Source organism: Ambystoma mexicanum, chromosome 11, assembly GCF_040938575.1.
Source record: "Ambystoma mexicanum isolate Mex_15411 chromosome 11, UKY_AmexF1_1, whole genome shotgun sequence".
NCBI lineage: Eukaryota > Metazoa > Chordata > Amphibia > Caudata > Ambystomatidae > Ambystoma > Ambystoma mexicanum.
In genome coordinates, this window is record NC_090934.1 from 592,764,914 (window position 1) to 592,781,141 (window position 16,228).

Below are 16,228 nucleotides of genomic sequence, written 5' to 3' on the forward strand. Positions count from 1 at the left end.
AACCGGGATTAATTTGAGTGGCTTCATTAATTAATGGCAGAGCATGGTCAGCCTGTTTTTACAGATATTACTGCCTACAAATTCAACACAATAATACACCTACATTATGCAAATATAAATCAATACAGGCATATATTGAAGTAAACTGCATCCCTGGAACACTGAAAACCCCACTGCCTCATTAAGAACGCAAAGGAATACATTCCCATTACCGCCATATTTGGGATTATCCGCAGGAACCTGAAGACGATGAACATGTTAATGAGCCGCACCATCTCCCAGAGGGACAGCAACCCCAGCATATCCGGTTTCCTAAAACAGAGGAAGATGGAGGATCAGATGGGAGCGACACGAAAATGAAGACCAGGTACAGTTCTAAGCAAGCCTTATGTCTCAAATTATACAGAGCAATTCAGGAGACCAATGGTGTACAAGAGACACCAGAGGCTGAATCCCGCACCCCCGTAAAACCCCCATCCGCCTCCCCCGGCGCCTCATTCCCAGGCTGCCTTGCTGCTGCCTTTAAAACGTGCCGGAAACACTGAAGTGGCCGTTTCCAGCCTTTATGATGAACATGATATACCGATTAAAGTCCCAAAATCCTCCTTCATAGTCTGGGAGCAAGCCCATTTGCATTACAATCTGCATGTCCCTACCACATCACCTCATAAGGTAGTGAAAACACAAAGTAAGGCTACAGTTCCCTCCCTTTGGATGTACGAAGGCTGCCTGAAGATACAACTTTTTCCCCTCACAATATACTATTGCTGTTACTGCTGGTACAAAAGCACTTTGTTACCTGTATTTGTACCCTTTCATGCTGCAGTGTGGTGGCACAACTATTTTACAATAGTGCCTTACTGAACATGTAAAAATATCAAGACAAGGATTACAATATGTTAAGTTTCCACTGAAAGAACAATTTAGATATTCTGTCACGAACATTGTATAACTTACTGCTACATATTTCTGAGCTATATACCATTAAATAAAAAGAGCTTCTCTTGTCTGCATATCATTTCAAAGCTATAACCATTTAAGCCAAGATCTTCTGTACTCCATTTTGTGATGTACAAACGATATGTGAAAAATGTCTTGTATTGATTAAAGGGATAGAAGACAGGTTATTTATGCATAGGGTATCCTACTACCACACCGAATATAATTTGGCATGGTCGAGGTCGAAGTAACGGGGAACTATCAGGAAACGAGCGCCACTCATTTTATATATTAGATGATTAATAGTTCACTTTTTTACAACATTTTCACCATACCAAAACTATTCTTTCTGACATTAAAGCATACCGCTTCATTTTACTGCACTACAGCTGACACAGCTAAACTGAAATTTGTTTCGACGTACAGTATTGAAGCTTGGATGAAATCGAACAGGCTTCATCTTACCAAGTGGATCATATCGAAGGTCCTCCTAATACTAAGAAGGCATCTCAACTCACATCACATATGGACCCAATTTATTTTTGAAAACGTGTTAGTTATTTCAGGTTACATTTTTAGGCATTGTAGTTGATAAAGATGCGTGCCATTCATAAAGAATGCAATCTCAATATATGGTGTCTATGGAGATTTTTCTCTTCATGTAAATGGACAATGCACAGTTTTGGTAAGAACCCATTAGTAGATGCTCGACTATTGTAATGCACTCCTGGGTGGGGAGGAGCGGGGGGGGGGGGCAAGGGGAGATGGTGACTGGCGGGGGGAGTACCTCAAATGTATTAGCCATCTATAGGATGCTCAAAACAGATGTCCAAACTGCTTAAAAGGAATTTGCAGCCAATTTAAGGATACCATCACACAGTAAATCCCAAAATGGGGATTACAGATTATTCATACCTGGGGGCCTCATTACGAGTGCGGCGGTAAGGGGTTAACGGCACCAGTAAGAATTACCGTTAACCCCTTACCGCCGCATTCCGAGGTCCCTTAGCGGGGGCCGCTAAGGGACCAGGGAGCTAATAACAGGCCCATTATTAACGGGCCCGTTATTAGCTCCCTCCCCATTCCCATTGAGCCCTATGGGGGCTCGAATGGGAATGGGGAAGGGTTTTTTGAATGGGGACTTACCGGGTCCTCCAAGGTTGGAATGACCCGGTAAATCCCCATTCAGAGGACCCGGACCCGGGTGTTAAGCAGAAGCCTGTGCAGTGCCCTCTGGGGCCACTGCAAAAGATTTAAGACTACAGGTGTTTGGCAGTAAACCCACTTGGTAGCAGTCTGTACCACACAGATTCACTTGGTAGCTGTGGCTGAGCAGTCAAACTTCCCTCAAGAAGAGTTAGGCAGTATACAGAGTATTCACAATAGGTCAGAAGAACACAGTAGAACAAGTAAACACTGACCAGAGCTTGGTGTAAAAGAGATATATTTATTTAAAACCACATCTAGTAAAACACACAGGCACTAATGTTAAGCAGTTCAAAAACACGGTCACTAAAAGATATACACTCCCTTAAAAGAATATTAGACAATTCTTTAGTAAAGCCCCACTTATTTTCAGACAGCGGAGAGAGCTTAACGCAGATGGCACTCTAATAATTTGTTTTAAAAGGGAGAGAAAAGCAAAGTATAAATTGAAACAGATACCAACACTTTTACAAGAACACAACAAGAGAGGAAGGCAAAGTAAAACCGTGAAGTTAGAGTTCAGTAGGCCGGATCCACTTTAAGAGGATCAGAACGAAATGTGTCCAAAGTCACACGGTTGCAGTGCACAAAAGTCTTGAAAAGGTTCCAAAAAAGAGTTGGACGAAAGAAAGGGACCAGTTAGATGGTCAAGGCGGCCAGCCCAGTCCAGAAGGTTAAGGGATTATTATTACCTTGTAGCAATCTTTAGAAAGGGAGGCCTGGCGGACACGGTACCTTAAAGTGGTGAGAATACTCCAGCGGGGGCAGTTGTTCCTGGCAGCGCATGCAAGTCGGTGCTTCGTCCGGGGAAGAGAGGATCTCGTCGGGGAGGAAGACAGGAGTCCGTTGCACTGCCAGGGAAGAAACCAGCCGCGGAGTTTCTCAGGTAAAAGGAGCGGTCCTTTTATTCGCGGTCCAGTGGTAAGTGGCTATCCGGTTGCCAGGGTGCTTGGCACGGGCAATTCGACCACAAGACAGCCTGGGATGCGAAGAGAAGAAGGTAAACTGGTTGTGCCCACAAGTCAGGGGAAGAAGCCTCTCCAGCAGGGAGATCTTCTCGGTCGTCGGGAAGTGGTGAGTCGGTTCCACAGGGCTCCACCGAGTCAAGTCCTGGCAAAAAATACCAACCGGCGAATTACTATTAAATAAATAAACCGGCGGTATGTTCGAGGCTATGAGAATTAAATAATTAAAGTTGGTAGCCTCGAACAATGGGAAAATCCCATAGGGATATATTCGCGGTCGAATATAAAAAGTAGTATCCACTGCCACCAGCCAAAACTCGATTGGGGGGGACGGAGACGTGCCCCCTCGACTAACAGACCCCGGGGCAATCGAATTGCCCCGACCAGTACGTCCACAATATGATGGTTTGTACTGGTTTCTGTTCATAATTTGGGACTAGTAAAGCCAATGGTGACTTTACATGCCCTGGGAGACAGTAGTCAGTCCCAGGGTATGGAGTCTATGGTGGGTGTCACTATGACACCCCTGTGTCACTGCACGGAGGGTGCTGTGTAACACACATAGTAAAAACACATGAGACCCTATGGGGTAAAGGACCCCATAGCCCATAAAACACAAACAGTCAAAGGAACACCAATAAATCATGTCCAAGAGTGAGAGAAAAAGAGTCTCACTCTTGGCAGGAGAAAAAAACAAACTCCAGAAATCCAGCAAAGCTGCTGGGGGACTCACTAGGTTAGGAAATTCAGCCTAAAGAGAGAATTCTCCCCAACACTGGGCACGACTTTGCACGTAATAGCACCATGGCTACCTCCAAACTCGTAATGACCCCCTAGGCCTCTCTGCCAGAAGAGAAAGAATACGCTGTCTTGGGAGCAAGGCTTCGGAATAAATTAGCAAAATGTTTTCATATCATGTGCAAGGTTTTCTAGTTTCAGGCCCCTGTTGAAGCAGCGTCTGTCCATGAAGATACTAGGTATGGGTTCCAGCAGAGTTATATCAATAGCTATTGATTGTATAATGGTGACATAACTATTCCAACTCACAGACCAGCATAGGAAAAACAATGAAACAAATACAGGGAGCCCCCTCCTGTCGTCTGTTCCACCGCTTGGCTGTCAACCTGCCATCGATGGGTGTTGTGCCATACTCCCGCCTTCCCAGTCCCCTGCCAAGGTCAACGTTAAACTACTTTTTTGGTGCACTTCTACCAATGGTCAAGGTATTGTCTCATGTTGGGTTTATGGGTCTCTTACCTGAAATACACTGTTAATTAATAGTTTAGTAAAGTGCATGATTCAGGGAAGAACCTTCCAACCTAAGGCATATACAAACATTCCAAGTACCTTTTCATGTCGGCTGCATTTAAAACAGCTCATTTTGGGTTTCTTGAGTAATGTTCTAAGTCATCAAGGAAGGCGGCAGTCGGTGAGTTATCCCTCAATGGCATTGCACAGGGTATTCCCATAAGAACCCCCTTTTAAACTATGCTATGAGAGCCTCAGTTTTGCCATAGAGAGGGACTTCCCATAATCAGGTTGGTACAGCAGAGAGACGCAGTTATCTGAACAGAGAGGAAGGCAAAGGCATGAGCAACAGTTGAGTTTGCTGAGCACAAGGGTTAAGATTAGAGTTTTCGAAGAGCGACGAGAAAGCAATAGATGGATTTTCTAAATGCTGAGTGAGTTAATACGAGTAGCAGTGCTAGTGATGAATTGTTGCAGTCTGAGGTTGCTACCAAAGAGGACCCAAAGGCTGCAAGCCATAGGTGTGGGAGCAAGAAGTTTGGGCAGGAAGGACATGGGTGGGGTAGGGGGTGGAGATGGCAACATTACGGAAAGAATTACAATCCAGTTTTCACAAATCCAGAAAGGATGATATACAAATTCTTCAGCACGTTGTTGAAACATGCATGCCGGAGAATCTTCTACCCAAGCTGCAGCAACTGGCGAATACTACCGGAGCCTCTAACAAGAATAAAGGTCCTGCTCGCTTTCTCTTCTTTTTGCCCACTTTCTCTTTGACATGTTGTGCAACTCTGCAAAGATCTCAGCCTATAGATTTACACCAATTCATATGTCTGACATATGCTCCAAACATGGAAACCTCCCAGAATTACACAACTAAACAAGTGAACCTTGCCATGGCTAATATTGTGCACAAAAGGTGCATGTCCGTGACTAATCTTGATCCCGAAATTGTGTTTGATTGGGACAGGTGAAGGTTTATGGGCTTTTCATGAAAATAAATAGGTCTTTCAAATAGATGTGTTCAAGCTGTTAAAGCCTTGTAGGACAGCCCTGTGGCCGCCAACTTTCCCAACCTGATTTTCAATTGAGAGGGGCATAGATTAGCGTGGACCTTCAACTCCAGCATGGCTGTTCTCCCTCTAGTCTCTCCAATAAATGCAACAAAAAGAGACCAGAAAATATTTTCAATGTTCCATCAAATAGGCCTCACATTTGCACTCGCCACTAGCCAATGACTATTGATAATTGACTCTTGGCGAATAACAAATGGTGTCCTGTATCTGGTAGTTTTGCCCAAGGTTATTGGTTCATCACGTTGTAAAAGGAAATTATATGACATGGCACAGAGGCTTCCTATTATGCATAATTTTTCCTTTAGTTTAAATAGCAGTACCAAAAACTTTAGGTGGAAAAATAAACTACTACTCCCATACACCTTCCTTAATGAGCCCCTGCAACAGGGACGAATCCTGTTCTGTAAGTCTTCTACCAAGGTCAGAGGTTAGTCCCTCCTCTTTTCTTACATTAAAAATAATTTCCGGGCAGACTTTATCGTAAGCCTGCTATCGGGGTGGGACTGGCGCATAGAACTGGCTCGGGCACCAATGAAAAGGTGTCCCACACTCTCAAATGGCAATTTTTTCCATTTGTGACAGACTGTTTCATTAGTATGCAAAGGGGAGTTTGGGGGGAAAATGTTCTGCGAAATGCATTTCAAAGAGAATGTGTTCAGTAACACTGGTCAAAAATACTAGCTTCTGCACAGCGAAGTAACGCAAACTGGCCTACTTTGGCCAAGAAAGTGGCCCACCTACGCCAAAAATACTGACCCCACACTAGTATGAGCCTCCTGCATTTCGGGCATTTTCTTACCGCCCTATGCACCAATGTGATCGTGCCTGCGGTGCACACACACTGCTTACTTAGGAAGCCTTCAGTGTGATCGTGCCTGCGATGCACACACACTGCTTACTTAGAAGCCTCCGTGCCATCATGGCATAGATTACTCCTAAGATTGATGATGCATAGTCTGGATTCTGGTAATGGCACAGAGGCAAGTATTATTCGACCTTTTTTCAATCCTCCCTTTTAAAGGGTTGTCTACGCATCCACAGATGGTGGTCGTCATTGCTATCTTTCCCTACAAGAAGGTGGCCTGGTGAATTAAAGACGGACGAGGGACGATGCACGCGATTCCGTGCCATACAAGAAATATATGTGTCACGAATTTACCCACAAGACCGCGGGGGATGCTACCGTTTGTTGCAGAGCGTCACAAACAGTTGCTCGGGAATTCCGGCCACTTCTTCATTTTGTAGTTTCTATAATTTGTCACATTCCATTGCTGGACACTAAACAAGCAACCAAAGCCAACTGCCCTCCCCTCCTCCCCGCCCCCAGCCTTCCCCATCCTCCAAACACATCCTCGGTGCTTAGATGCAGTTCTGGGGCGACATAGCACTATATACAACTGTTACATCAGTTTGATTAGTTTTTCTTTTACAAAATATTATAGAAAGCAATCTTAATGAACTGAATTCTACAACCACCTTATTGATTGGAACATAAAACGCGCGACAGGTTTCACCCAGGTGACAGGTACGCATGGTACGCCTGCCACACGTCACTGCGCGCGAGTGACTCACTGCCGGCGAGAGCGGGTTTCCATCTCATCAGCTCAGCTGCGTCAGACGAGAACTCCTTTTCCACGACGTAAAGCAACATGCGTCAGAGTTTAAGCAGTGCAGTATTCTCGGAACAGGAGGTCGCGCCCGTGCTCTCACCGTGCTGTGCGACGTTAACTTCTGGAGGACATCCATGCATGGAAGCAAACAAGTCTGCAAATAGATCCAGGGTACCGTAGAAAACCATGTTTATGCAGTCCCGTATCCTCCCCCACCAGCGCAGGCAGATAAAGAGCGGTGTCATCATGGCAAAGGTAATTCTACACCGAATACGCAGGTTGCAAACAACGGTGACCTCCAGAGAGTGAACATTCTACTAGAGCACAATCATTCATAATAGTATTTCTAGACACCGCTCCTTTTGAAATGGACAAAGTACCCTTGGATGTCACGGTGAATGCAGTGCATATTCTTTCATGTTGTGCCATGTTTTTTCCACGTTTCTAAAATGTACCATTCCAACAATGTGTAGCACAAATGTAATTTTCTGAACTCCAACTTGTCCCGCAATAGTGACTTGTAAGTTGATTAGAAAGACCCTATTATTTATTAGCAGTCTCACCTCCTCTAGCCCCTCACTGCCGCAGATAAAATTAAAAAAAACCTTGCTGACCCGTGTCGCGCTAGCTTAGTGGCTTCAATCAAGTATTTCTGCTGCGGCCGCATTCATGTAACCCTGAATCAAGCCTTCCTAAGCCTTCTCATAGCGCCTCGAGGCCTGAGGTGCGCTCTACAAATACAAAAATAAATAATAATAAATAAAGGGTAGCTCTTTCAATTAGGGACTGGTAATTTAGGGCAACTCATTGCTCAAATGTGTGGTCCTGCACGGAAACCAGGAAAACCAAATTCCGAGTGTAGATGTTAAGATAGTTTCCATGAATTTCGTTTCTCGGGCTGCAGTTACATCTGCCAGAAGGATTGGGGGACTGGGTGCGCTATTGTGCTGGGCATCAAGTCAGGGCATATGGAACAAAGAAAAAATACAGCTTTTTAAATAAGCCCTGGTAAAGGATCATCTCATTAGGAAGTACTCTGACAAGGAAGTAGAACGATTCCAGTGTTGCTCTCCACTCCAGGCACCTGAAATCCATTGGGACTACCCTGGCTGGGAGTGGGTTCATTAGAAAGTCTCTTAACCACACCTCTCAACCTTTTCTGTCCCCAGGGTGAGTGAACACGGAAGATTACCTTTTTGGTAGGTCAGAGCCCATTGAATTTTATGGTCAAGTTAGGGGGTTGTCAGGTGCGTGAACTTTTTCCATGATGGGTGACATCCCCCAAAGCGTGAGAGTTGAGAGGTAGGTCTTCATAGTCAGAAGGGGCCAGCCAACACAGATGTTCCTGCATCAGAAAACTAGGGACTAGAACCAGTGTTTGTCTTCTGATTAGTGTGTTTAAACAGCATTTGTAGGTTATCCAACAGCGGTCTCAAGTGTAGCCCTGGCACCACAACAACACGTGTGGTTAAGCCTTGAACCCTTAGCCACTGTCATTCCGTCACCTATTTTTGCTGCAGAAGCTCAATAGCTTTGTCGGCCAACCAGCACGCCCACTCCTCCAGTAGTCACCACTCGCACTTGCGTGGGTAATTTGGAAACCATAAACAATAGGTCCTGAGATGGTGTCAGCTGTGATATCTTCTGGTTCATAAGAAGCCTGTACGTAGAGGGCGCTAGAGGGCCAACCAAGATGGTGGCTCCTCGGTGAGCTCTGTCGGAGCTCCCGAATTAATCCTGCAAAGTGAAAGTTATCCAGAGTGTAAAGCAGTTTGAAACAGTGGGCTAATCCCTGCGACTCCCTGGGGGTGGCAATATTAGTGCAGAGGCTGCGAAAGAAGCCTCCCTGAGCCCAGCAGATGACAACCGCAGACCTGAGCCGCAGCACGAACTGGGAAGGCGCAAAACGAGAGCAGTCGGCAAAGAAGGGCAAACTTGAGCGTCTACAATGCCACCGATAGAAGCAGCGGTGCGGAGAGGCTGGAGTCGTCGAGGGAGACATATCAGCAAAAGAGAGCCGGCGGCCCCCCGTGCTACAGAGTGGCTAACACGCAACAAATGATGGAACTGCAAAGGAGGGTCCCGCGCTGCTGTTCCGGGGCGCCGAGGCCCTGTGAGGCCAGGCGAGATCTGTCCCCATTGCCTGGACCTGGTAAGCGCTGCATCAGAGCTCGGGTGACTCCCTCCCACGAGTAGCGTGACGCCGTGGGCCCAGACAGCTGCGGAGCATTGAGGGCGGGGAAGGCGGATATAGCGGAGGAGACACACCCGGATCCCCAGCCCGTGGAGTGCCGAGACAAACTAAGAGGAGACACCAGAGAGCCGCGGCGGGCAGCCGAGGCTGAGAGCACAAGGAGCGGAGGCATCGGCACCCGAGAACCCTTGGACCCCCCCACCCCCTCTCCGACACCGTGGGGGAGAGAAAGGCTAGGCCAGCAATCCAAGCGAGGCCAGCAGTACGGTCCACTCCCTACAGACACCAGGGCCGCCACCTTGAATAATTTGCTATGCCCCACCCGGACCATCAGAGCGTGAGGCCAGCGGGGACACCCGCAGACTCTCCTGCTTAGAAGCGCAAGGCACAGGGACACTGGGACCAACATACCTCCCGAGAACAACCAGGCATTGGAACACTCGGCACCCAAGCAAGAAATCAATAAGACGCCCCTCTTAGGGGGACACGGCAGACAGGACGTGTCCCCAGGGGCACCGACTCTGCACACGGTGAGAGGCTCATATACACCCAACGGAGATACTGCAAAACAGCACCACTCTGACATCGGGCCTCACCGTGCCCCACCATAATCAGTAGTTCACAAGTGACTAATACAACGCTCAGCAAAAACCTCCAGGAACACACCGGCCATAAAACCAGGGCCCTGAGTGAGTCTGGACCACAAGCATTCAGAAAGAGCAGCCGGTTGAGGCCCAAAGGTGCCAATTACCAGGCAATAAGCACACAACCTCTGTTGGCGCAGGAGTAAGCGCCTACACCACAGCCACAAATAACTTCATTGCAACACATTACCATCAACTCTCCACGGATAAATGGCTAGGAGTCACTAACCAGGAATCATAGTCACTCGCTCACAAGGAAAATAGCCGATCCCCTGTCTCCTCTGGGGTGCTGTGGCATACAACAGCAGCCTGCGCCCAGGGCGATCCTCCGGTGCACCAGACTACTTTTGCCAACAACGTCCCTACCCGGGGGCCCGATGCCGAGAAACTGAACTGTCTCCTTACTGCCCGGGTGACCACACACCAGTATTGACAAAGCAAAAAACACTGAAGTTACATCCAAAAACTCAGCAAATAACAAAACTCAAAGCAGCCCTTCCCAATAATATTCAACAGGGGGCTGATCAACTTGAACTAGACAATATCTACATACCCGTGCGCAACTCCCCAAAATCCTGAGGGACCACGCTCAGAGTTCACACACAAGCCACACGATATGGGTAAATCCGACAAATCTCAACGGAAATTGAACTTTGAACCGGGCACGGTAGTCAAAACCCCCAAACCAAACGGCCAGGCAGAATCCCTGACGGTTGACATAGAACAAGAGGAAATACCCTCTCAGGCCATGAACATACAGGAGATTATTCTGGAACTGTAAGCCGGCATCAGCAATTTGGACTGCAAACTCAATACCCTATCATCAAAAGTTGATAGACTACAGCATCACATAGATAAGCACAGAGACAGATCGACGCCGTGGAACAAATGGTCTCCAACCTCGCTGACAGCACAACATCACTAACAGCAAGAGTGACTGTGCTGGAATGGCAAATTAAAACGATCAATGCCAAGAACAAAGATCTCGAAGGACGCTCACGCCGCAACAACATTAGACTGGTGGGAGTGAGAGAACAGCAGCTCTCGATGAAAATGGAAGATCTGGTGAAAAAAATCTGCAAAGAGCTGTTTGGAGCGTCAGCGCTGTCAGTTGTTTTTAATAGAAAGAGCCCATAGAGTGCCATCCAGCAGGCCCATAACAGGTGCCACACCACGACAGATTATTGCCAAACTCCTAAATTTCAAAGATCGAGATCCGATCCTACGCTTGGCCAGAGACAAGGGTGAACTCCATTACGACGGCGATAGCATTCAATTCTATCTGGATTTCTCCCCAGCGGTTCAAGCTCAGAGAAGGTCGTTCTCAGGAATAAAACGAAGATTGCAAGATAACCAGATATCTTACTCCATGCTGTTCCCAGCAAAATTGCAGATCCAACATGGGAAAGTCCAATTCTTCACCAAGCCGGAAGAAGCAAACATTTTCCTCGACAGACTCGAATGTTGGGGGTTGTCCATGTGGGGATGGGAAATTTGTTGGGGACACGTGCCTATTGTAGATCTACCGCCCGCCACCCGACTTCACAGCATAGTCAGGAATCCAATGCACACCGCAACAACCAAAAGAGTCCAGATAAAGAAACCACTGCAACGCTGCAGTGCCCAGCAAAGCCTCAGATGATCATCAAATCCGCTTCAAACACACACACCAAACAGTATGTTCAAGCTAATCAGCTGGAACATTAGGGGGGCAACCTTCTGACCAAAGCATGCAAAATATCACAATATCTCAGAAGGCACAAGATCGATGTGGCACTGATCCAGGAGACCCATCTGCTCCCATATTCTGAAAATCGCTGAGCCTGTGACTGGGGATGCCATAGGTACTTCTCGTCTACTCCTCCTTCGCCAGAGGGGTCGCTATCCTGATGGATAAAAAAAAAAAGAAAAATCAAACTTCAGGCTAATAAAGACAGCGAGAGATGCTGAAGGCAGAGCGATCATGGTGAGGGGGATCTTCGAAAGGGAATGATAATATCTTCGTGAACACATATGGGCCCAACACGGACAGTGCGAATAACTGACTGGGTGATGACGCACCTGGAGGGAGCAGTCTCAGCCACAATTATATGGGGAGGGCACCTAAATACAACTATGATACCCCAGAAAGACAAGTCACAAGCCACAATCACTCCCCCCTACTTAAACAAGCCTCCAAGTTACTGAAATCTGTAAAGCGTACGACCTGAAAGACATGTGGAGACACAATTGGGAAACCTGTGCATACACGTTTCATTCTTGGGTACATAAAACAAGTTCACGACTCGATTATCTTCTGGTGTCCTGCCAGAGCCCGCTCCAATGGGGACCCTGCCAAATTCTCCCGAGATCACTCGGCAGTCACTCTCGAATGCATTGCTCCAGACAGAAAGAAGGGCAGGCCTCACTGGAGATTTAAACTAGGGTTGCTGCAAGACCAAGTATTCACAGACGAACTGCGGAAAGAAATTGTATCCTTTCTGGAAATCAACCAGGGCTCGGTCACTTCAGCAAGCACTCTCTGGGAAACACTCAAATGCTATGTCAGGGGAATCTGCACCGCAAAAGAAAATGGAATGCTAAGGCCGATCAGGAGAGAACTCGACACCGGCGAAGCCCGACTGAAAGATCTTGAACAAACATGCACCGCGTCCTGTGATCCCTCAAGGAAGAGCTAGAAAAGTTCAGGTCCACTGCAGAGAGAGAACTGAAATTCCCGGCAAGGGGCCATCGTGTTCGCCAATATAAAGAGGGACAAAAACCCAGAGCCCTCCTTGCCCGTCAGGTGGCGGCAGACGGAAAACCTACTCTAGTAGAGAGGATACGGGACTCAAGTGGCACTCTAGTACACACAGAAGAAATAGCGGATTCCTTTTGCAGTTTTTATCAGGATCTCTACAGTTCCAAACAAATTGCCGACCCGGAAGCCCTCCTCCACTACCTCAAAGACACTGAACTATACTGGGTATGCGATGAACAGAGAGAACCACTGAATAGACTTATTACACTAGAAGAAATCATCGTAGCAATAAAAACTCCCCAATCGAATTTTATAAAGCCTTTGCCGCCATGGTGGCCCCCCTCCTGCTGAAAGTATACGAGGAGGCAATCGAGTCTGGGATACTACCACCAACCCTTCAAGAGGCCAATGTGATCCTTTTACACAAAACAGGATGAGTGTGCGTCATACAGACCAATATCTCTGATGAACCTTGATAATAAGATTCTGGCAAAGGTACTGGCCGCTAGGCTACTCCAACTGATGCCCGCCCTAGTTCCCGCCGACAGTCTGGTTTCGTGCCTGTCGCAACACGACATTCGGCATAAGACAGATGTTCGGAATCATGGAGGCATTCGACCCTTCGCATCAGGCGATGGCGGTTTTGCTGGACGCGGAAAAAGCCTTTGACTCAGTCGAGTGGCCTTTTCTCTTTGCAGTGCTCAGACGGATGGGCCTAGGAAACCACTTCCTCAAATTAATTTCCCTTCTCTATAACCATCGCCAGTCAAACATTGTCCTGGGGAGAAAAAAAAATCTAATATCGAACTACAGAGGGGAACCAGACAAGGGTGCCCGTTGTCAGCCTTAATATTCGCTTCGGTGATGAAACCCCTAAGCTCTTGGCTCCGGTCCAGACAGCTTCACAGAGGTCTCGCCCTCGGACCGCACAAATTAATAATTTCCCTGTATGCAGACGATGTGGTTCTCTACATCCGAGACCCAAGGGAAAACCTAAACCCCATCAGGAGAGAGGTAATTAAATTCGGCACGGTCTCGATCCTAAAAATTAATCACACTAAATCTGTCATATTCCCTTTGACCCCAAACACCATGGAACTAGCGGACACTTTTGGTTATAAATGGGAACACTCGCAGGTCCATTACCTCGGGATGCTAATGTCCAGAGCCTACCAAGATATATTTCAGGATAACTAGGAAAGAGTGGCAAAATCACTCCGGGACAGAATAAATAGATGGAAGCTCCTCCCGCTAACCCTATGGGGTTGAGTTTCATTGGTCAAAATGGTGATCCTCCCCAAATTCCTTTACTTTTTTGCAAACATCCCTCTCCTACTGCCCCAACATTTTCTTAAACGAATCAGGAGCCTAATCCGTGTTGCTGTGGGCCGGCAAACGGGCAAGAGTACCATACACAATGCTCATCCAAACAGTGGCCAAGGGAGGTTTGCCACTCCCCGATCTAGAGCGTTACTACTGGGCCGCCCTGGCCCACCCATAACCCGATTCTGGGATCAAGTCCTCGATAAATTGTCAGCAATAATTGGAACAACAGTGTCGCCCAAACCCTCAGTGGCACTCCTTGGCCTAACCAGACATCTACCATCCGCAGTTTCGGAGACTGGCAAGTCTATTGCTGGTACTAGCATGCGGAAGGATCGCAATATCCTGGGGACGAGGACCCTCACCCACTTGGTAAATTGGCTGAAGGACATAATTTACTGCCAAGACGTCGAAACTGATTTCATCAAAACCCTGCCACTACACGCTCGACCCCCGGATATTTGGGGCCTATACATCTCCTTCCTATGGTCTAGTCCGGACATTTCCTCATCACCAGCTCTGACCCCATGAACCACAACATAACGGCTGGGTGCGCAACAGCTAGGGGAATATAGAATACGCGCAAAGTGACTAGTTGACTACGCAATATCCTTTATGGACTGCGATGGGGGCTGGTGGGGGGTGAGCAGGGATCTCAAGGCGATGTTTATGTTTAAAGTGCATTGTTGCATTTATTTCATGTTATCTAAAATACAGGTTTAAAAAAATAAAATTAAAATAAGAAGCTTGTACTTCTGCAATGTCCAGGAAAACAGCTGTGCATTGCAGAAGTATTGGCTTCTTATGGATAGCAACCCAGTACATGCCTTTTGTGTGCTAGGTTATCCTCTAGGACTGCCTGGATGAGTCAAACATAAAAATACAGGCAGAATGCTCAGCCTTGTTGCAAGAGCTAACATTGCATACATTTTGGTTAATACACCTTGTGCACTATTTTCATGGCATATCTGAGCACCGCGCAATAGTAATGCTCTTAGCCCACTAAGAATCTAAAAATAATGCTGTACCCAGATAGGTGGTATGAGTTGAGAAGATCTTGGGATGTCAGGAAGATCCCCTTGGAGATGAGCGGTACATTCCTTCATAATGTCTCCATCTTGAAGTGGAATGCTTTCACATGTCCATAGACCTCCTTTAAGTCTAGCACCAGACAGAACCTTCAGGTCTTGGGTACCATGAACATGATCGTATAACATCCTGTACCCACTTAGTTCTTTACGACTATGCAGATGGTGTTCTTGTATGTTGACTCCTCTATTCTCATACTCTGTGCTGGTCATCTCGACTTGGTGGGTGGCAAGAGAGTGATTGGTGCCAGTAGGTGGGAGGTGAGAGGAGACATGAAGGAAAATAAGAACCCAACTATCTCTGTTGTCTACCGCCAACCCTCTTGCATACAATGGTAATAGTCCTCCAACTGGCAGTGCCACTTATACATATTGACAGTCAGGACTCGGGAGCACTGACTTTTAGTTGGTGGCATGGAGCAAGCTGTACTAGTCTTTCTAGGCTTGAACAAATCTGTTTCTTGATAATCGTACTTGGAGAGGCTGTGTCACTGTGGTGACCGACAAGACGTGCTGAAGGTTTTTGTTTTCTTCCTCGTCATCGTTTGTTCACTTTAACTACTCAATATACCCCTTCATCATGTTGTTGCCCGAAAGGCTTGGAATCTTGTAAGAGAATTTTGAGAGGGCATCCTGTCGGGAATGTTCCATTTGCTAGTCGCTAAAGTGCATTCATCTTCATCCTTCCATCGTTGTCCCAGTTGCCAGGCCCAATGATCTTTCGCTCGTAAAAAGCCAGGACGGAACGAAGTTGCACCTGCTCGTATATTGTGGTAAGGATGGAAAACTGGTCTTTCCCTTCTTCATTTGTGCTCTAGTACTCACAGAAATCTGCCAGCAGTGCCTGAGTGTAGAAGGTTGCTTTTAGACAAATGGGCCCAAAGAAGGTTTTTTCTGAACATTGTGTCGGACCGCTGCCGCCTCCTGCTGACATGGGATGGGGTTCAATGAGGTTCACCAGTAAGTCTCTATGTTCACAGGCCTGTGAGGTGGTAGCTGTTATTCAGGAATCTGGGATCAACAATTTTTTTCAGGCTTGCACCAGTCCCTCTTTATCTTGTTTTTCACTCAGGAAACAAGGGAGAACCCAATTTTAGATGGTTGCTGGTACGGTTTAGACCTGTGTTAGACTCCTTCCTCATTGGGAATCCCATTTTTCTGCCATATGAGACAATGCCTTTGAGTGCATCGTAGT

At 46.9% G+C, this 16,228-nt stretch overlaps 1 protein-coding gene across 4 annotated transcripts in view; it reads right to left on the reverse strand.

Moving 5' to 3' along the window:
• Window positions 1-16,228, reverse strand: part of TPCN2 (two pore segment channel 2) — a 675,604-nt gene that overhangs the window by 88,972 nt on the left and 570,404 nt on the right. For all 4 annotated transcript variants that reach the window (XM_069623451.1, XM_069623453.1, XM_069623452.1 and 1 more), the window contains one exon: window positions 213-312. In XM_069623451.1, the coding sequence (XP_069479552.1) occupies window positions 213-312 (100 nt within the window). The remainder of the gene's footprint in view (window positions 1-212; window positions 313-16,228) is intronic.